Source organism: Neurospora crassa, linkage group I, assembly GCF_000182925.2.
Source record: "Neurospora crassa OR74A linkage group I, whole genome shotgun sequence".
Taxonomy (NCBI): Eukaryota; Fungi; Ascomycota; class Sordariomycetes; order Sordariales; family Sordariaceae; genus Neurospora; species Neurospora crassa.
Genome location: NC_026501.1, coordinates 704,054 through 725,346, shown reverse-complemented (window position 1 = coordinate 725,346; position 21,293 = coordinate 704,054). Strand labels below are relative to the sequence as shown.

At 52.5% G+C, this 21,293-nt stretch overlaps 3 protein-coding genes across 4 annotated transcripts; all 3 read left to right on the top strand.

Moving 5' to 3' along the window:
• Positions 1 to 718: 718 nt before the first annotated feature.
• stk-53 (serine/threonine protein kinase-53) lies at positions 719 to 4,677 on the top strand (the record flags this gene model as incomplete). Its single annotated transcript, XM_958699.3, has 5 exons — positions 719 to 1,383; positions 1,444 to 2,166; positions 2,228 to 3,981; positions 4,037 to 4,366; positions 4,448 to 4,677. The coding sequence occupies 5 exons, from the start codon at positions 719 to 721 to the stop codon at positions 4,675 to 4,677; spliced, it is 3,702 nt and encodes a 1,233-aa protein (XP_963792.3).
• A 1,315-nt stretch (positions 4,678 to 5,992) lies between these two features.
• Positions 5,993 to 8,366, top strand: tca-14 (tricarboxylic acid-14). The gene is made up of 3 exons (XM_954361.3): positions 5,993 to 6,201; positions 6,548 to 6,948; positions 7,023 to 8,366. The coding sequence occupies exons 2-3, from the start codon at positions 6,561 to 6,563 to the stop codon at positions 8,234 to 8,236; spliced, it is 1,602 nt and encodes a 533-aa protein (XP_959454.1). The 5' UTR covers positions 5,993 to 6,201; positions 6,548 to 6,560; the 3' UTR covers positions 8,237 to 8,366.
• A 3,315-nt stretch (positions 8,367 to 11,681) lies between these two features.
• On the top strand, positions 11,682 to 14,586 carry acu-9 (acetate utilization-9). 2 transcript variants are annotated; one of them, XM_011394996.1, is made up of 3 exons: positions 11,682 to 12,053; positions 12,408 to 13,785; positions 13,854 to 14,586. In XM_011394996.1, the coding sequence occupies exons 2-3, from the start codon at positions 12,446 to 12,448 to the stop codon at positions 14,140 to 14,142; spliced, it is 1,629 nt and encodes a 542-aa protein (XP_011393298.1). In that variant the 5' UTR covers positions 11,682 to 12,053; positions 12,408 to 12,445; the 3' UTR covers positions 14,143 to 14,586. The 2 variants fall into 2 exon arrangements, with proteins under 2 accessions (XP_011393298.1, XP_011393299.1); XM_011394997.1 differs by having other exon boundaries at positions 11,815 to 12,318; positions 12,389 to 13,785.
• Positions 14,587 to 21,293: the final 6,707 nt, after the last annotated feature.

Sequence of the window (21,293 nt, the reverse complement as noted above, 5' to 3'; positions counted from 1 at the left end):
GTTGTTCGTCCGATGTCACTGGAATGGTGCCGGCCGGAGTATCGTGGTCAATCAAGGGCAGGCGGTTGCCGGGGAAATCGCTCCTTCCATTCCAACGACATCGACTCCGCGGGCCCAAACATTGGACGGCCACGCAAAACCAAAAACCTGAAAGTTACGACGGCTGGTCCGGTCCGTCAAGTTCAAGATTCCCACAGCCAACTCTGAAGTCGGGTATTGTACCGGTAAAGTCGTCCCGCCCCAAATCTGAAGTGCCAGCCGCAGCCTCAGACCTTCCACCTCCACCCTTCCCGTCCGCCTCTTCACATTTTCCTCACCCTCTCCTCACTCTCCACTCTCCTCACCTCCATTTTCCGATACTTCCACTTCGACCGCGTCCTCGACATCACCCAATTCTTGCACTCACACTTGCGCAAACCATCCCATTGGGTTCAACTCAATTCGTGTCGGGATTTCCTACCTTGTTGCTCGTGTCTCTCTTTCTTCCTCTCCTGTTGCGCTCCTTGGCATCGCCAGTTCGGCATTGCTCTTGCCTATCGTCTGTTGTTGTCTGTATCTACCTACCTAGCCTCACTCTCCCTTTTCAGAGAAGAGCCCGCGATCGTACTGAACATCTACAGCCGCCCATCGCGACTTGATTGCCTCGTTCACGTCGGTCGTCCTCCACCGATATTGGCGAGGCTCTACTATCCTTCCATGTCACGCTGAGTCTGCTACCATGGACAATCGAACGGGCTCTCGTGTCTCCGTCCGCCAACCCCTCGGCGACGCGACCAACAGAGCAAACATCGCCGCAATGCAAACCAGCTCGCGACCCAAGCTCGAGGCTAACGCAAAGTCATGGAAGAATACCAACCGCAGCAAATCTAACCCTCCCATCATTACCGACATCCCTCTCGTTCAGCATCATATCGTAACCATCCCTTCTCCCGTTGCTGTACCGGATGTCCCCTCCATGAGCCGCCTCCGCCACCCTTCTTCGCTTCAGCAGATGAACACCCAGGCCTCTGATGCGCGCCGTGTCTCGCAATTCTCCAATGTCTCCTCCAATGCGTCCATCACACGCCTACAAAAGACCCATATCGGTCCATGGCAGTTGGGCAAGACCCTCGGCAAAGGTGCCTCTGCCCGCGTTCGCCTTGCGCGCCATCGCACCACCCACCAGCTGGTTGCCATCAAGATCGTAGCCAAGAGCACTGCCCACGTTACGCAAGCTACGAGTATGGCGAACCTGGACCGAGTCGACTATCGCAAGCCAAGCATAAGCACCGACGGGGTCCGCCGAATGCCCCTCGCTATCGAGAGAGAGGTTGCGATCCTGAAGCTCATTCAGCATCCGAACATCATCAAGCTACATGACATCTGGGAGAACAGACAGGATATGTAAGACAAGCATTGCTATACCCGCTTCTTGGTGATTGGCTCGGCTAACATCTGGTCCAGCTATCTTGTCACCGAGTACGTCGAAAAGGGTGACCTGTTTGACTTCATCAACTGGAACGGCAGCCTCAACGAAGAGGAAGCGATTTTCTACTATCGGCAAATCATGAGCGCTCTAGAGTACTGCCATAGCTTCAACATTTGCCATCGGGACCTGAAGCCCGAAAACATCTTGCTCAAGGCAGATGGCCAAATCAAGATTGCCGATTTTGGCATGGCAGCCCTGCACCAGGAGCCAACCCATCACCTCAAAACCGCTTGCGGCAGTCCTCATTATGCTGCCCCCGAGCTGCTGAAGCATCAACCCTACAAGGGCTCAGCCGTGGACATCTGGGCCATGGGAGTTATTTTGTTTGCCATGTTGGCTGGCCGTCTCCCCTTCGATGACAGTGACATGGACGCGATGCTTCAAAGGGCCAGAAAAGGCTATTACAAAATGCCAAGCGAGCTCTCTCGAGAGGCTAAAGACCTTATCCGGAAAATCTTGGTCGTCAACCCACTACAACGCATTACCATGAAGCAGATGTGGAAGCATCCCCTCATCAAGAAGTATGACTATGTCGACGATTATCAGCAGAGCGATGGTCAACCGCAGGACGTCTTGAGGAACGCAGACATTGGCCCCATCCCGGAGAAGGAAGTCGATCCCCAGATTCTCAGACAGCTCAAGGCCATGTGGCATGCCTATTCAGAGGCCCAAATCAAGGAGAAACTTGGTCAAACCAAGTAAGTCTATGCCTCTTTCATCCAATCTCTACCCACCCCTCATGCTAACCTTGCGCAACAGACCAAACGACCAGAAGGTGTTTTATTGGCTTCTCTACCGGCATAGACATGCACAACTCGAGAACTATAACAACGACATTCCCATTTCGAAGAGCGATTTCCACCACTTGAAGCCCCCTAACTGGGGCAAGCGCATCTCGACCTGCGAATTCACACAGTCCTCTAGAAACGGTCATGGGAGAAGCATTTCCAAGTTCACTGTCATCTCCAACGTCGCCGAAGTTAATGATTCCGGCACTGTCAGGAGCTATGATCCATACAGAGCGTCACAAGTTCTGCGCAATTGCGCTTCGGAAGCGAGCCACGCAAGGATCATTGTCCACCGCAATCCCTCCGAGCCAGGAACCCGGTCCAATACGTCGAACATTGCCCATTCGTACAACTCCTATACTTCTTTTGGCGGTTCTTTCCGAAGGCGGCCGAGAATGAGCTCTCAACGCACAAATACCACGGGGCGCTTGCGATCGTCCATGGGATCTATGGGTTCACTCAGAAGTCTCAACGGTACACCCCGTGTGCGGGCAAACAACCGATCCAGAAGAGGTGTTGATTTTTCCAGCATTCGTGCCAGAGACCGACTCCAGGCTCGTGTTCGCGAGAATGTGCGGGCTGCTCCGAGCAGTGCAGCGGGAAGTAGTGTGGTCGATAGACGTAACTCTTGCAGGCAGCAGCAGAGACAGAAGGCCGCAATTATTCATTCTGCCGACAACACTCTGAAATCGAGAGATGAGACGCTCATCTGGGACGAGGAACTGCAGCAGCTTGGCTATAGGATTGCAATGGATTGCGATGAAGCATTCCGTAGCTCTCTTGTCGGGTCTGAAACTAGTGTTGCTGTTAGCGGGTCTCGTGAGAACAGTCCGTTTTCCCTCTCCCTGGGTGCATCTTCGCCATCTCCGCAGCCAGAGTCACCGACGGCACTACCCCTCCAACAACAAGCCGTCAATCATTCGTGGGTGAACCGGCCTCTTCCTCCAATCCCATCCATCGAAATATCTCCAGTTGTAAATCAGACCTATGGGGTGAACGTAGTCCGTCCAGCTCCTCTCAGGATAGAGCGACTTTCTCTAGGCAATTGCGCCTCAGCCTCACAAACTCTTGTCCCAGACCGCCGCATTGTCTCGGAGCCTGTCTACACGACGCCTGCCAACAGGGACCCTCGACAATTACCGTCCATAAATGAGACGGCGTCCGAAGACTGGACGCGAAATGCTTCCACCAGATGGGCCTCTCCTGACACACCATCACCGGCTGAGAACAACAAAGCGCTGAACTACCTGGCTAGAGCCGAGAACACTATTCGTGTGGTCAACTCTCCTACGGCAGGCCCCGTCCCTATGCCGGAACCTCTTAATGTCCGCAAGGTCTCCAAGGCAACCCCAGCCGCGTCTGGTGAAAGCAACTACCGCAAGACGGCCTTGTCGAACATCCCTCCTGATTTCAAGGAGAACTGCCCGCCGGGAACACAGCAGGAAGAGCAGGGTGTTGGCGATAACACTGTCAATGCTGGCGCTCCGGCTAAGAAGCGTGTCCCGTCTTGGTTCAGGCGGTCCTCCAAAGATAACACGAGCTTTGCCACCACCGCCAATACGGCCGCGATTCACAACGATAGCACAATCATCTCTGATATTCACCAGCAACTGGACGGCCTTGAATCACAGTCTAGTGCTAGACCAGACCCGTACCCGAACAAGAAGAAGGCCTTCAGCCTTGCATTCTGGAAGGGATCCAAGAGTGAGAACTCGTCGCCTACAGGTAAGAATGACCTCTGTATGTATGTGGAAGCTTAACTTACTGACACTAGATGTAGCATCGACTTTTGATATCAGCACCAGCAAAGAAGGCGGTGGGAAGAAACACAAGTCCAGCAAGAGCGAGTCAAGAGTGGTTAGTGGCGCGACTTCACAGAGCTGGGGTGAGGGCGAAGGGGTTGGCCGTCAGATTGAGGTTCAGCAGAATTGGCTGGCCCGGCTGTTCCGGGTCAAGCCTGCTACGCGACACCTGTGCTTCTCCATGCCTAGACGGCGGGCTCGGCAAGAGGTGGCGATCCTGCTCAGGGAGTGGCGCCAGTTTGGCATCAAGGATGTCGAGGTCGATAAGGAACGCAACATCATCTTTGCCCGCGTGGGCGCCCAGAATGGTAAGTCATTTTTGTCTGGTATCCGGCATCAGGGCTGTGTGAGGACATGGGTATGCTAACGTTTTAATGTTCGATGTCCAGTGCACAACGTCAAGGAGGTCTCGTTTGCGATTGAAATCATGATGGTAATTGAGCATGGCAAGCGTAACCAGCGAACCCAACTCAGCATTGCGCGTTTCACGCAGGAGAAGGGAGCAGCTAGCAGCTTCCACAAGGTTGTTGATGCGATCAACGTGGAGTTCCGCAACCGCGGGCTGCTTGTCACCGACAAGCGCAAGACGCAGATGATGATCAAGACACTCAACTCTTGATTGTATCCTATGCGGACCTCACCTCTCGCCCTTACTGCTCACACTCTTCTTTCACCATTGCAGTTGCTCCGAAGTCGACATTGACGGCATGCTGTTGTTGCCGAACAAAGGCTCAAAGCATTTTATGCTGTCTTTCTGGCGGGTATTGCAATTTTCTATGCCCATTTTATACTAACGCTGTTTTGGGGTCTTGTTATGTTACCTTTGGCGTAAACGGAGTGATGGGGCACTTTGTTGGACTAAGATTGGAAGTGAGGAAAATGCTCTGGAATTTCAGGACCGGGAATGGATACGGGTTGTTAGTCCTTGTCGTGTAGAGAGGGGGGGGGGGGGGGTGAGGAACAGTCCTTAGGTCTGTTACAGAGAGAATGGGCAGGGGTAAGAAGTTGTTTGTTTACTCAAAAAGGGGGTGATGGTGGTGAGGAAGAAGACAACGAAGCGACAGATCCGAAGATGCCCTCCGTCTTTCCCTACGCAATCTTGGCATTTGGTGGCTATGGTGGGGATGGTGGAGCCCACTTGATGAGTGAGTTCGCTTGACAAGCTGTGCTCATTGGAAGTTGAGAGTCGTCGTCGTTGAGAAGGACGACGTTCAGGAGAAGATGGAGATGGAGATGGAAAAGAGGACGGGGGACATTCATGATTCCCTTTGACAGGAGCAACTACCTTTTGTTATCTTTTAATTGTGGTCTTCAGCTGCTCTCTGGAGTTTGAGATGCTAGAAGCTTGTAATATTCATGTATCTTGTCTAGGAGTCAGTGCCGTGGTAGAACCAAATGAAAAAAGGCGTTAATTTTCAATGAGAGGTTTTCGAGATTCAATCAACCGTGCAGCTAACAAAACAAATTCAATGACACTGTTACCATGATGGTTTGTTGGTCACCTCAGATTGGTCAATGCCAACTGTTCCCTTTTGCTGTTCGCGTTTGAACGGGGTTCCGATTGGGCGGTGATGGGTAGGTAGGACCTAACCGGGGTGGCCCGGCCGGAGCTAGGGTATGTAACGGACCAGCGGGTTGCGGGCAATTCTAGGGTTTATAGTGAGAGGTAGGTAGTGGACGCAGACCGCTGCTGCCGTGTTTGGGGGCCGCGAGAGGGGGAACAGGCGGGATAGCGGGACACGCGGGACTGGGCAGTGGACGGGCGGCCAGGGGTTGGTTGTAGCTCGGGCTTCAATTGACAGTCCAGGAGGCATGGGGTTGTTGCCGGGTCGCGCAAAAGGGTGACGACACGGCAGAAAAAAATGGAAGCTCTGAGACGTTCGTTTGTTGTCGGCGGGACGGGACCTAAAAGTAACCATTGCGCTTCTCGCTTCCGCTTCCCGAGTGCTGGCGACTGACGAGGATGGCGGGTTCATGGGTTGGTTCCATATTCCACGAGGGGCCCATGGATGAGTGCTTTTTATAAGCGCGCGAACGCGTGAATTTCCGTGATTTCCTGTTGTTCCTGAACTTGTTAAATATAATAATATCTCAAGCCTCCCTATCCTCCTCACCCCGGAGCTGCTATTTGTGACCTTTTCTGGTGCGTATATTCCTTAGTTTAGTTGTTCCATTTGTATGTTTACTTGCCATCCTCTTGATACCCCCATCATCTCTGCCAACGTCACTTTCCACTCCTTCTTCATTACCCTGGGTATTTTATGAGTAGTCGCATCTCCATTGTGTGGGAATACCTACTACTATCGTACTACCAGGTGTAGTGTCGATTTCCCCTCATCATCGCCTATCATCAGCATCATCTGACCACAAGTCGCATCTCCTGCTCTCCAACCGACATACCCCGCTATCACCAAGCTTCCAGACCACCACCTTCCGGTGCTAGCCACACGCATACGAGCACAGTTCGCTTACACACGCTGTCCCAATAGAATATTAGTAACCATGCTTCGATCGATGCGCACTGCCGGCCGCCTGGCCAAGCCTCGGGCTGCTGCTGCCGCTGCTAGCACATGCCTCTCTGGCACCGCCCGCGTTGCTTCAAATGCCGCCAGCTCCTCCTCCAAGGCCGCCGTCAGCTTCTCCGTTGCTCCCAAGACCACTGCTCGTTACTTCTCCAGCTCCTCCGCCATGGCCAAGAACACCAGAATCGAGACCGACGCCTTTGGCGAGATTGAGGTCGAGGATGACAAGTACTGGGGCGCCCAGACCCAGCGCTCTCTGAGCAACTTCAAGATCAACCAGCCCCAGGACCGCATGCCCCCTCCCATCATCAAGGCTTTCGGTATCCTCAAGGGCGCTGCCGCCAAGGTTAACACGCGCTACGGCCTTGGTACGTGAATCCCCTCTTCTTGGGAGCTCTGGAAGAGCTATGCGCGCAGAAGCTGACATTTGGGCGAATTACAGACCCCAAGATTGCCGAGGCCATCCAGCAGGCCGCCAAGGAGGTCGCCGACCTCAAGCTCCTCGACCACTTCCCCCTCGTCGTCTGGCAGACCGGCTCCGGCACCCAGTCCAACATGAACGCCAACGAGGTCATCTCCAACCGTGCCATTGAGATCCTCGGCGGCGTCAAGGGCTCCAAGAAGCCTGTGCACCCCAACGACCACGTCAACCGCTCCGCCTCGTCCAACGACACCTTCCCTACCGTCATGCACATCGCCGCCGTCCTCGAGGTCGAGGGTGAGCTCCTGCCCGCGCTCAAGTCCCTCCGCGACGCCCTCCAGGCCAAGGTGGACGAGTTCGAGGCCAAGAAGATCATCAAGATCGGCCGCACCCACTTGCAGGACGCCACCCCCTTGACTCTCGCCCAGGAGTTCTCTGGCTACGTTGCCCAGCTCGACTTCGGCATCAAGCGCGTCGAGGAGTCCCTCCCCGACCTCCGCCTGCTCGCCCAGGGCGGCACCGCCGTCGGCACCGGCATCAACACGTACATTGGCTTCGCCGAGGCCATTGCCGAGGAAGTCACCAAGATGACCGGCACCGAGTTCAAGACGGCCCCCAACAAGTTTGAGGCTCTCGCCGCGCACGACGCCCTCGTCCACGCTCACGGCGCCCTCAACACCCTGGCTGCCTCTTTGACCAAGATCGCCCAGGACATCCGCTACCTCGGCTCCGGCCCGCGCTGCGGCCTCGGCGAGCTCAACCTGCCCGAGAACGAGCCCGGCTCGTCCATCATGCCGGGCAAGGTCAACCCCACCCAGTGCGAGGCCTTGACCATGGTCTGCGCGCAGGTGATGGGCAACCACGTGGCCACCACCATTGGCGGCATGAACGGCCAGTTCGAGCTGAACGTGTACAAGCCTCTGATCATCCGCAACTTCTTGCACTCTGTCCGCCTGTTGGCCGATGGCATGCGCTCCTTCGAGAAGAACTTGGTCCACGGCTTGACGGCCAACGAGGAGAGGATTGCCAAGATCATGAAGGAGAGTCTGATGCTGGTTACTTGCTTGAACCCCAAGATTGGCTACGACATGGCGTCCAAGGTGGCCAAGAACGCGCACAAGAAGGGCTTGACGCTCAAGCAGTCGGCGCTCGAGCTGGGTGCGTTGACGGAGGAGGAGTTTGATGCCTTGGTGAAGCCCGAGTTGATGATTGGTCCTCAGCCTTACAAGGGTTAGGTCTGACTATTGATTGGACTGGGCAGGGGGGGGATGAGGAGGGAGAGGGGGGAAGGAAGGTGATGATGATTTGTAATTCTATGTAGAATGAAGCCTCAATGATACCATTTTGAAGTACGCCTCTTTTCAAGTCCCGGGTCCCCATTGTGTCCGACTGCTCGAAGTGAGCTGCTTGGCGAGCTTGTTGGAGCTCATGTTGCGTAGTAAATTTACGGGAGCTTGTAAGATCTTATATCCCTTCTATTCACTTCCTCGTTGCGCCACGATGGTAGCATGTTTCGCGATCCAGACAAAGCAGTTTCGGAGAGGAGACACCCAAGGCTGAACAGGTACCCCTATGTCAAAACTTCCTACTTGTAACAGCTGCCACATTGAGGTTGTCTTGACAAACCTGGGATGGTGAACAAAATACGGGATAAATGGAATTAGATAAGATGGAATAGACGGCATGAAACATGGCAATCAGTTCAATCCCAACAATCTTGTCATGTCGAGCGGACAGTTCTCATCCGAAGAGTTGAGTTTCGAAGCAATTTAAGAACGGAAGTGTGGTTGGATGGTTATTGGAAAGAGAAGTCAAGATACATTCATCACTGCAGAGCTTCAAGGTACGTGCTGAGAAGTATATCTGAATACGAACTTGGACAGATTTTGAAGAGTTCTTGAAGAGTGCTTGAAGAGTCCTCAAAGAGTCCCTGGAGAGTCCTCAAAGAGTTCTTGAAGAGTTCTTAGCCCATGACACAGAGACTAATTCACGTAGAACCCGCGATGTCCCATCCCAGCGCTAAAGCACAACCAATCTTATTCTTTCCGCTCTCTGCCTACCTATTCTAGAGGATCTTCTCTTCGCGAAGACAGATGGACGTACGGGAGATCGAAAATTCTCATCATCACGTCTTCTTGTTTTTTTCTTTCTTTCTTTTTTTCTTTCTTTCTTTCTTTCTTCCCAATGCAACTCCCCAGTCTTGTACTTACTTCATCTCCTTTTTTACCCCTAGATATTCCTAAACCTTATTTCTCCTCTACGGTGTTTCTTCGTTTTCGCAGAGCACCTCGTCATATAATCATGTGCAAAGGTAATCTTTCGACAGCCGGTACCGGAAGCTTCTTTTTTTTAAGAAAAAACTTACCAGTTGCCTGCGGTGAGTACAGACAGAACCAAACTGTCTGTACCTACCCTTTGACCGAATCCGAAAAGTATACCTACGTAGCTTGTGTGTACGCTGCCTATGGGCTGTCATGTATCTCGGTAGGCTATGCTATGCAAGCTTGCCACTGCGATTAGTGCAGTACCTATGTATGCACCTACGTTTAGTACGTTGTATGGTTGTCGCAAGGTATGATGTTGTCTCGGACAATTGGTGTGTCAGGAGGTGGGTTTACGCATTTGCACTTGTGAAGATGGTGAGCGTAACAAAGTCGACTCGGCGAAGTTTGGTGAGCACGGTGAGGTCAGTGGACCAGCGAGGTTGGTCATGTCGAAGGGTCGGTAGGTACGTAACAGAAGTTCGGTAATTGTGGAGCCTCCCGCCTCCCGTGTCCGGACCGGCCGGAGTTCGGGCCTTGAGCCTGTCTATATGTCAACGCCAGTTTCAGGTTCCCAGGTGCCAGACCGGACAGCTATTGTCAGTAGTTCCAAAAGTGATAGTTCCTGGATCGGAGGTGGCCAATTGATGATCTAGTCGCAGGCGGCCCCTCTCCGGGAACCGACACCCGTCGAGGTTGGTTGATTTTGAAGTATTTCTTAAGGATTTCGAAATTTTAAGCCGACGACTTCCAGTCCGCTGGTACACTACTTCCGAGCCCGGAGGAGCTTCTTATGTCCGGTCTACGGCAATAATCGGACATTGTCTTAGTGTACCAATCGACGTCCATCGCCGATAACATGCCTCGAGGTTGCATAGTGTACACTACTACACTACTACAGTAATGGTTCAAGGTTGGAAGTACTGTATTTGCCTTTCTCGTGATGATCGCAGGTGATCAACACCTCGCGATTGGAGAGAACCTTGAGAGGTACAATGTTCCTGGCAGGCAAGAGGCAAGCTTGGTCTGACCTTGTCAAGTTTACTATACCCCGTCGTGCCCGCCAAACCCGTATCCAAATATGGACCTTATTCGGGCCTGGGGAACTTTTTGGGCTTCATGGTTTGGCGTTCCATACAGAGGTCCATTCCTATTTTGGGTCACGGTCAGGACAGAACAGTCTATGATTGGACTGTACTTGGGTCATTACGTATGATCGATCCTTGTCTTGTCTCTGTCTTTCTGCTTTGTTTGGAATGTCGCTGTTTGAATCGTGTAAGTTCGGAGTCGCGAACTTCTCGTGACTAGGTAGACATGGACGACGTGGATCGGAAAGAGTCGGTAAAGTGTCTATGAACCCTGTTCTCCCCACACCCGAAAGGAGTCGACCTCGGCTCTGCGCCGGCAGATCGGAGACAAACCCAAAACATGGGGATGCAATCCCGTTGGTCGTCCAGTGGTTTGTCCCCTGGACACCCAGTGGCCAGTCGAGTGATAGCCAGTGGCACTCTTTTTGAGCCCCGGATGGATGGCGGGGCAAGTCGCCGGGCCTGGGGAAGTTCCCTTGCAAGGGACGCGGAACGGTGGACGAAACAAAGCGTCTCCAAGCCAAGAGAAAGCTTGTCGAAAGCGAAGCAGGGGAGACTTGGAGCACAGGTATCGAGCAAACAGGGGAGCCTAGAAGGAGAAGTGGGAGAAAGCTGGACTTTATCTCGTCAGCTGACCTATTAATTGGTGTCATTCAGTACGATATCGGAGCCGGGTGTTTTGTTGAGCTGATGGAAATAAGGACTGAATGTCGTTGAATGTAACTCAAGGTCTGAACTGCAATGTCTGGTTTGTAAGCAGAAAGAGACGAGAAACCCAGAAATTTATTATGAGTTGAGAAAGCGACCAAGTTGATAAGAAGTTGATAAAGCGAGCGAGTCTTCCTTCTTCGGGTATGGAGCTCACCAGTCCCGCGTTAAAGCGTGACTGCAGGCCGCCGTAGTCCCCCACAAGTTCTGGGTGATTTTGGCGGGCGGACCCCGCCCACATGGCGGGGTTGGCCGGCAAGGTACCAGGGTACCTCAATTCCCCTTCGTACCGATGACCTCACAGCCGGGACTGCACTGCAATGGAAATGTACCGTACGGTACCGTCACATGTCAAAGTCGATTACCCCGACATTCATCACATACAGCTTTCCTCCTTTGTAAAGTTTGGGTGACTGGCCGTTTCTTGACGAGATGATGCCTGTGCTTGAGCCTCAAGACGTTCAAGTTAAATAGAGGGATGAAGAAAGACAAGAGACGACGGTCATTGAAGCAGCAATTGATAGTTTACAGTGAATGCCGCCTTTTGGTGAGGAGTGGATCAGGACAACAACAAACCACTTCTGTTGGAGACATAACAAAGTACAATGGAGACTTGACTTACACCGGTATGTTACAGCAGGTGGACGATTCGTGAAAGGATGAGCATCGATTTGCCTTCCAGGGTATCATCGTACCTAGACCGGGACAAACCGCGAAGAGCCACATGGGAGACTGCCCCTAGCCCGAGGCAGGTATCTCGAGATGCGAGCTGATAAGGACAACAGCAAAAGAGGCAAGATATGATTAACAGTCGGTAACACAACCCCGCCAAGGGGGCTCCATCAAGCAGACCAAAGACCACGCGCTGGTGCTATTGCCGAGCCATCGACAAGATGCATGGCCCCGGTTCTTTTCGTCATGCCTCGTTAGGACGGCGTTAGTGTAAAGTGCTCGATAGACGGACATCAATTGGATCCAGAAACCGAGTTGCCTAGGTGAGTGACTCAAGCCCAGATGGGAAGTGGGTTGAAGGCATGGGATCTTCACGAGACCTCTACAAGCTATCAATTCCTCCAGACAGATAAACAGACTCCTCTCCCCTTCCTCCTTCTAGGTCCCTCTTCTCTCTTCACTGTCCCAAGTTATCCTATCTATACCCCATTCATCCAATCTACTTGCCCCTCCACCACCTCCTCCGGCAAACATCATCCTCTCTTCACATCCTCGGCACTTTTCGGTAGCACGGGTTCTTCCTAGTTTGTATGTTTGCTCCAGACATTACTTAATAAGCTCTGAACTTGATTGCTGACTTTCTGACCTTTTGCTCAAGAACGATTTCATACCATTAGCATTTTCTTTTACAAAGATACCCACCACATATTTCACAATGGCTTCCGTCGAGACTCTTCTCCAGGGCGTCACCATCAGCGGCCCCATTGAGGAGCACCAGAGGAAGATCCTGACTCCCCAGGCCCTCTCCTTCGTCGCCCTCCTCCACCGTTCCTTCAACCAGACCCGCAAGAACCTCCTCGAGCGCCGTCAGCTCCGCCAGGCCGAGATCGACCGCGGTGTCCTCCCCGACTTCCTCCCCGAGACCAAGCACATCCGTGAGAACCCCACATGGAAGGGTGCGCCTCCCGCTCCCGGTCTCGTCGACCGCCGCGTCGAGATCACCGGTCCCACCGACCGCAAGATGGTCGTCAACGCTCTCAACTCCGATGTCTACACCTACATGGCCGACTTCGAGGACTCCAGCGCCCCTACCTGGGCCAACATGGTCAACGGCCAGGTGAACCTCTACGATGCTATCCGTCGCCAGATCGACTTCAAGCAAGGCCCGAAGGAATACAAGCTCCGCACCGACAGGACTCTTCCCACCCTCATCGTCCGCCCTCGTGGCTGGCACCTTGAGGAGAAGCACGTCACCATTGACGGCGAGCCCGTCAGCGGTTCGCTTTTCGACTTTGGTCTTTACTTCTTCCACAACGCCAAGGAGCTCGTCCAGCGCGGCTTCGGCCCCTACTTCTACCTCCCCAAGATGGAGTCTCACCTTGAGGCCCGTCTGTGGAACGACGCCTTCAACCTCGCCCAGGACTACGTTGGCATTCCCCGCGGCACCATCCGTGGTACCGTCCTGATCGAGACCATTCTCGCCGCCTTCGAGATGGACGAGATCATCTACGAGCTCCGCGAGCACTCCTCCGGTCTTAACTGCGGCCGTTGGGATTATATCTTCTCCACCATCAAGAAGTTCCGCAACCACTCCTCCTTCGTCCTCCCCGACCGCTCCTGCGTCACCATGACCGTTCCCTTCATGGACGCCTACGTCAAGCTCCTCATCCAGACCTGCCACAAGCGTGGTGTCCACGCCATGGGCGGCATGGCCGCTCAGATCCCCATCAAGGACGACAAGGCCGCCAACGACAAGGCCATGGAGGGCGTTCGCGCCGACAAGCTCCGTGAAGCCCGTGCCGGCCACGACGGTACCTGGGTTGCTCACCCCGCCCTTGCCAGCATTGCCCTTGAGGTCTTCAACAAGCACATGCCTACCCCCAACCAGCTCTTCAACCGCCGTGAGGACGTCAAGATTGGCCAGCAGGACCTGCTCAACATGAACGTCCCCGGCTCGATCACCGAGGAGGGTATCCGCAAGAACCTCAACATTGGTCTCGGTTACATGGAGGCCTGGATCCGTGGTGTCGGTTGCGTCCCCATCAACTACCTCATGTACGTTTATCCTTTCTTTCCCTTCCACACAGCACCCATCGTGATCATCATACTAACAACCACAACAGGGAGGATGCCGCCACCGCCGAGGTTTCCCGCTCCCAGCTCTGGCAGTGGGTCAAGCACGGCGTCACCACCGCCGAGGGCAAGCGCGTCGACAAGTCGTACGCCCTCAAGCTTCTCAAGGAGCAGACCGACGAGCTCGCCTCCAAGGCTCCCCAGGGTAACAAGTTCAACCTTGCCGCTCAGTACTTCGCCACCCAGGTGACTGGCGAGGACTATGCCGACTTCTTGACCTCCCTCCTTTACAACGAGATTACCAGTGCTGGTAACTCGTTGCCTGCTTCCAAGCTCTAAATGCTGAGTTCGGGATATAAGGTGCACGACGATGATAGGGGTTGGCTCGGGAAAAAGCAAAATTGTACGGACATCAAAGTACGATGGATGACATGAGGGTGCTGTGATGATGATGAGCGATGTGGATTTTCTTATGATCTTACTTTTCTTTGGGGGTTTCGGATATATCACACCATATCAGTTCAGGCTTTCTGGTTTTTTCGTCTTATCTTGGGAAATTGAAACATTACCCTTAGTTCTCTCTCATCCAAGCAATCATGGCAGGAATGAAAACTCTAACATAACACCATTGAATTACTTACAGCTGGCCGCCCGTAACTATTCAGTAGAGGCAGCTGCACCACCGCTACCTGCATGTCAAATCGCTTGCCAAACAGGTGGATATGCATTTACTGAGCATAACAGCCATATCAACTACCCAGATTCCCCCACGATTATTATGCTTACGAGATTGTAAGTGCATGAGCCTTCTAAATGCATATGAAGTGCCAACCCGAATCACATGCACGAGCAGGAGTAATGAAAAGGTCAGAGTGGAAAAGTCAAAATCAACTCGACAACTGCACGGGAACCTGGTAAAACACCTCCACTGATCCTGTGAAATTTGACTGCACTTCTTTCTTTTCTGTGACAACTAACCACTTCGTTACTTGTCCTTCCCCATCCTTCGAGATCATCAACCCCTTTTGTCGGGCCATCGAGAAATGGAAAAAAAACACCATGAGGTACATCAAGAACGAAGACCTGGTTCAGTGGAGCGTGTAGGTGAAGCAGTGGAAACGAGAAAGCAGGAATTCACCTTATGTATCCAGGAGGGTTTCACATCTTCCCACAACAGCGACGGGACCTAGTTGGGCGATGATGGAGACGGATCAATCATCGAGTGATGGAGAAGCTACTACCTACCTAGACAAACAAGGTTAAATTTCGTCCATCTTGATGCACAATGAGTGTGAAGGGGAACGCAATTCGTTCTTCCGTCCTACTTACCTCTAGTAGTAGTTCTTTCTCTTGACGTCCATGTGTCTACCTACCCTAGGACGCTCCTGTCCAAAGTTCAGTTTCACCTTTCGCATTACTACCTCTATGCTTTCCGCTTCTGTTCCTCGGCCTTAACTGCCCTTCTACCTTTTATGACCTCCATCTTTTCATTTTGGTCGTCTGACATCCTTGTGCGCGATGTAATTCATGACTCGTGTAAAATGACCTTCTTCGTTGTCAGTCGAGATTGAGATACATACGATGAAGTATTTTGAGAATCCCTCTTCGTCTTCATCACCCCCTTGGATTATCATCACTTACACCAAGTAGTGAAGAAGGCATAAACTTCGCTAAAATGAAAGATTTTTCCGCGATTCCTTTAACCAAGTGCGTTTGTCATTTCCCACACAGACGTGCCCCCTTGGCCATTATATCCCGTCCCGTAAAATAGATATTGACAGGTGCGCTGTAAGACTCCAGTCCTTGATGTCTTCCTCTATTATTCGAGCCACTGATTTGACCTTCTCGATTTCAACATGGCCGTGACACCGTTCAACCGACCGACCGGTGGACAACGATGCCGGCCCCCCTTTACTTGCCAGTCAGGCACTCACGCAGTTCACTGCCGCGTTTGTCTACCAACGAGAATGTAACCCAAGCAATCGCATTGACTGCAGTGCAAAGAAGTGAGAGAATAAGTAAGTCCGAAGTGAATCAATAATATCCTGCCCCGAAAAGGGCGAAAAAGGGGGAAGCCAGGAAGATGGTTGAGTATGACAAAACGCAGGTACCCGTCAAGCTGGGGTTTGTGTCTTCAGCCGCCGCCGATTTTGTCAGTCTCATGGCATTGACTGTTCCTTTGCGTTTTCGACCTTATGCTTGTGTCCGCTGTGACATCCTGTTGCTTTTTTTTGTGGTGTGATGAGTTAGCGCATGAACAATCAGTTATTATCGTGACATTGCTTCTAATGCAATTCGTCGTTTTTTTCTTTTTTTTCTTCATACGAAGTTGGTTCTCTGCAGCTTGACACCAAGCCGTGGCAGGCTATTGTTGGTGCATTGCCAATGTGTGTGTGAGAGACCTGACGTTCGGAAGCGCAATTGATATGCAATATTACTTTCCACCCCCGGTATAATAGACTCTTTATGGCTGCCGAAAATACTATCTGTTTTCATCGATGTCCGCGAATGCACGCCTTCAGCTGGCAGGGATGTCGAGCCGGGATGGGAGGTTTACTTGACTCTGTGTGTCCCTGTCTTTTTGTGCGACCCTGATCCTCTCCCTTTTCGGTCAGTAGACCAAATTGAGAGATCTCTCTCGCCCAAGCATGGGTCATGGTGGGTGTGGCGTGGGGGAGAAAAAGGGTGATAAGGTAAATGTAAGTGTGACCTTGTTTTCCCCAGTTTGTCCGTTCTGTTATATGTGCGTAGTTGCGGTATGCGATCATGGAGTGGGTGCAAGTCCTTGACTTGAAGACGGAGCAAACTGAACCCCACTGCGTTTGTTTGCTAATTTCTTCCGAAAATAGGAGATGATGCATCTCATCGACCTCATTGAGCAGTGAGAAATGGAGTGAAGAACAGGGAAGCAAGGGGAAAAAGAAGGTGGAAATTGAAAGAGTCCCGAGACAAGTCTTGGTTATCTTTCCGACTTGTGCAAGTATGGCTTGTAAAGGCACTTATGGCGACAATTTTCAGAGCACCATGTTTCCAGTGAGCATTGAAATGATGACGACGATAGTGATGGAGTCCCCTTTTTTGCTGTTTGGTAACTGAACTACCTTCAGCCAGATTTGTAAAGTTGAAGTGAGTCCGTGTAACGCAAAACGAGTGTATTCTGAACCACCGAGAGTCCCGTCCGACGTGCGAATAGACCAGCATGAATTCCTATACGAGGATCGTGTCTAGGTTTGCTCAGTAAAAATAGCGGTTCTGTTTTCTCGAAGAGAATTATCATGAGACATGTGTTCAGCCTATGTCACCTTGCGCCATCATCATTACCATCGAGATTTGCAGTAGATCGGGAACTTTCTGAACCGAACGAAATGTGGTCATCTGAAGAAGAGTCGCGAGAGTCTGAGAGTCTTTGAAGATGGATGTTCTAGACCTTTCGGAGCGTCCGGAACTACGTTTTTGAGCAAGGCCTGAATTTGTATGGTCTCCGACTGGATGAATCATGCCGTTGGGAACAAAGGCGCGTAGAGACCAGCCACCGACGGTTTCGAGGTGATGGTAGTGTGTAGGGAGAAGAGGGCGGATTGGTCAAGAAGCGGTTAGGGTTAAGCTTTGGGTCATGAGTGATTGATCGACGCATGGGTCGTCACCTTTTGGGTCGGGGATGGCCAGATCCAGAATGGATGTTGAAGGGAAGAAGGGAACTGAAAGCGCTGAAGATGGAGTCGATGAAGAAAGAGGCTGACGGACTGGAGTGAGTGAGATTCAGCCAGGTCGGGCAGGCCCCGCGGAGACATCATCTAGGTTCTGCCGTGCCATGCAGTGGGCCATCCAAGAGCGGTGAACTTTTTTTAATTTAATTTCCTGAGTGACCTCCATTTGTCGTTGATTTCTGCTTGAACGGCAGGCGCGCATGAGTGCCGTGATCGTTTTTGCAGAGACTCGCTGCGGGCTGCAATTTGGCGTTTTGGCAGGTGCCGGTGATCTGGAGGAGATGGAAGGACGAGTTCGGGAAGGCGCCTCCCGTCGCCATCCCGCAGTTTTGTGACCAGGTACCGCCCTATCAAATGAAGGCACAGATAAGGAGGGTTTTGTCGGTGTTCCTGTTAGTACAGTTCATCTCCTGGGGCTTCAGGATCCACTCATCACCACCACGCATCGATCGCACCACACCTGACACCCACCGACCGACCAGCACCCAACGTCCAGTCCACCGCACTTTTTGGATTTGATAATGGACACTCTGCTTTCAATTTCTCCTCTCTTTCAACGTCACTTCGGACATCCGACAGTTCGACTTCTGTTTTGGTGACCGCTCCGATCCCAACTCCACCAATGGCATGTCGGACACTTCTCGCTGCCTTTGTTGGCATTGTCGTCGTATCGGCTCCCAATAAGACACGCAACCCGACGTGACGGATGCGATTCAAAGCGATGCCCCCCCCTCCCACTCGGCGAATCAGTGTCATCCCTCCAATCAGCAGCTTATGAGCAGCCTATGGACGACCGTCTTTGAGGTCGTTGTGCAGGTACAAGTGCTAGACCACTTGGTAGAGTCGCACACGGGTCGAGATGGTACGCAACATCTCGAACTGACAGCTCCCAAATCCCTCCGGTGCTGGTGACACTGACTGCTAACACCCGACGGTTTGGTGCAGGCTGCCTTCTCTCCGAGCCTCTCATTAGTTCTCTCCTTCTCCTTGGTACTGTTGACAACATGTCCTGCTGGTTGGCTGCTTTCGCTCCGTCCAGCGAGACAGCAACGGACAGAAAAGAGCCCAAGGGAAGTCTTGTGCCGCTGCCGCCAGCTTGGGAGGCTTCCGGTCGAGGCTTCCACGACTATTCTATCCGTGGCGGCACCGTCAACCGGCACCGTCAACGCTCACCGGGCTTGCTCCAGTCGCTTTGCTCAGCTGCATCCCTTTTCCCTTGCCTTGGCCATGGCATGCCTACCATACTTGTGCAATGTACATTGCACCCACTGCAGCGTTCAATGGCAGTGCGGCTCAACCCACACTGTCACAGCTGTCTTGCTCAAATTCCGAAAGCTTGCAGACCATTATTGAGACTTCTCATTCCTTTTCCGTACTCTGAATCTCGGTATCCTCCGGCCTGTCGTATCAGGAAATTGCCTCTTTTCTGTCCCACGAGGCACATCGTCATGTCGGGAAAAAAATGAGACTCCAGAGAGCGCTTCTTGGGGGTTTGGGCGTGACCATCGTCGACGGGATGGTCCTGCTACCACATGCTCGATAATCTCGCTGGCACATCGTGGCTTGCTGCACCTTGCCTTGTCCAAGAACGCCCACAAGCAAGCCAGCAAGCCAGCCCCATGGGTCGTGGCCCTCCTTGGATGCCCACGGTGCCATTTCAACGCCTTGTCCGAGAGATGCGGCTTAACGATGATAGCGCCACTGCGCCTATTCAACATTTCACTGGCAGACGAATACCCTCCGACAGCCGAGAGAAGCTGCCTCAACATGAAAATGTCATCTTTTGACGGCAAATCTTGAGAGATCGGGTCCCTTACCCAGCATTTCAACTCTGCCAGTCCAGCCTGGCCCCAACCAAATTGCATCATCTCCTATGTTGTCTCCACCGTCAGCATGCCGCTTGGGTTGCAAACTTCAGAGTGCTCCTTTCTCTAGCTTAGTGTTCACTTCGCAAGGAGCATATTCGGGCCTTACTACAGTTGGTCCAACCCTCTCATTCGCTTTCCCGACCATTGTTTGTTCGGCAGCAGTCCCTAGGTGGCATTCACGTTTGACTTTGATCTTGATGGTGACAATCACGGGTCACGGCACGGTCTATCGACAGCCAAATGCTTGGCTCGACTATTATCGTGGGCAGTCCTTGTACGGTGTGCACACTGGTCCTCGCAGTAGCCATGGAGACACGGTCTTACACTAGTGCATCACCGTTTACCACGTAACCGGAGCGTACTGTGTAGGATCGCCAAGGGTTCCGAGATCACACCAGGGGCGCCTCTCTATGAAGCCTGTCTGAGCAAGACGGTAGGCAGCAATCCGTCCTCACTGTGTGTTACTTGGCAAAAATAACACTGAGAGCAAGCATACCCGCTTGGGCTGGGGTCGATTTCCGCGAGGTTCCAGCTATCGGAGTGATGTGCTGTGTAATGTAGAGGGACGGCTGCATCGAGGGCAACAATGGTAGCCATTTGCGTAACCTAGCATTCTGATCCCCAGCACTGGAACGTACCAGGTACTCCGCATGTCATAGTTCCCCGCCGGAACCTTGTTTGCTGTTCTCCTGCTACCAGCGTCGGGTTATGATTCGACCTTGTACGCCCAGCTTCAATCCAGCTTTTTGTGGTACAAGCGTGACACAAAAAAGAAAAGAAGGCTTGGGTATTGTGCAGACCCGGTACAGCTGGGAAAGGGATTATCCCAATATTGACACACTCGCACGCTTCGTTGCTGGAGAGGACCACCCTCACCGGCCAATACCATACAAACATCTGAAAGGATCACGGGCGATGACTGGCCATGAGTCTCCCTTCTCGTCAAAAATTCCCCCATTCTGAAAAGATAACGCCCAATGAGACTCTGTCCTTCCTCCTCTCAATCCATCCTTTCACCGATCCGGCCATCTGTCAGGTGCGACCATTTCGTCAGAGAGCACATTCCGCACAAAAAAAGAACTTCTCTTTTGTCATTCCGCGCTCTGTGGAGACAGATTACGGAACCTAGAACGGAACATGCCATACGGGGTACCCTGTGCTCCGTACACATACACCCATTTCATCTTACCGGGCCCTTTGGGATGGCAATCGATGATTCTGCGGGGGATGGCTATCAAAGCTTGAGTAACATCCACCGACATTTGGGGCTGCTTGTCCGTCCCGGGACTCTGTATAGCCCCTGCATTGTGGAAGCAAGCCCGCAGGCACTTTTTGTCAACGATCGCCTTCATTACCAGACCTGGCTCAGCCTTTCCAAAGTTTTCCTCGATACTGGCATGGACGATACGACGAGTCTGTCGGTCCGGACGCAGGGAAATTGCAAAATGCCATATCATCTCCCCTATTTTGCGCAGGTGCCCTAAGACAAGAAGGGTCGGTGCCGAGAAGGCTACGCAATTCTTGCTTTTTCTGCGTTTCAATGGACTCAAGTCGGGGATGCTTCTTCCTCTTGGCTCAAGATATCACCCACCCCTCCTCCCTTGGAACTAGTCCCATGCAGCGTGCAGAAAAACTAGTGGCACCAAACGCACCCGTCAACCGGATGCGATGGAAGGGGCTAGAGCAAAACAGGCTTTTAAGGGTGCTCCTTGATGCGATTCCGAGCCGTCAAAATGGCAACTGTCTGGCCTTGTCACCCAGTTCTCTGCTCCCTGAACGTGTCCTGTAATCTCAAATCTGCACTTCAGCTGAATACTTTCTATGCACCTTTGCGAGATGAGGTCGGTCGCCTGCCCTAGCATTGGTACGTTCTCAATCAGGTAGCCATGTTATCGTTCGTCCCGTCTCCTTATCC

What these genes read in the sequence shown, in the direction of transcription:
- tca-14 (XM_954361.3), top strand. Translation starts at nt 6,561, where the DNA reads ATGCTTCGATCGATGCGCACTGCCGGCCGCCTGGCCAAGCCTCGGGCT. An exon ending in TAACACGCGCTACGGCCTTG is followed by an intron (nt 6,949 to 7,022) that starts GTACGTGAATCC and finishes GGCGAATTACAG; the next exon opens with ACCCCAAGATTGCCGAGGCC.
- acu-9 (XM_011394996.1), top strand. Translation starts at nt 12,446, where the DNA reads ATGGCTTCCGTCGAGACTCTTCTCCAGGGCGTCACCATCAGCGGCCCC. An exon ending in GTCCCCATCAACTACCTCAT is followed by an intron (nt 13,786 to 13,853) that starts GTACGTTTATCC and finishes CAACCACAACAG; the next exon opens with GGAGGATGCCGCCACCGCCG.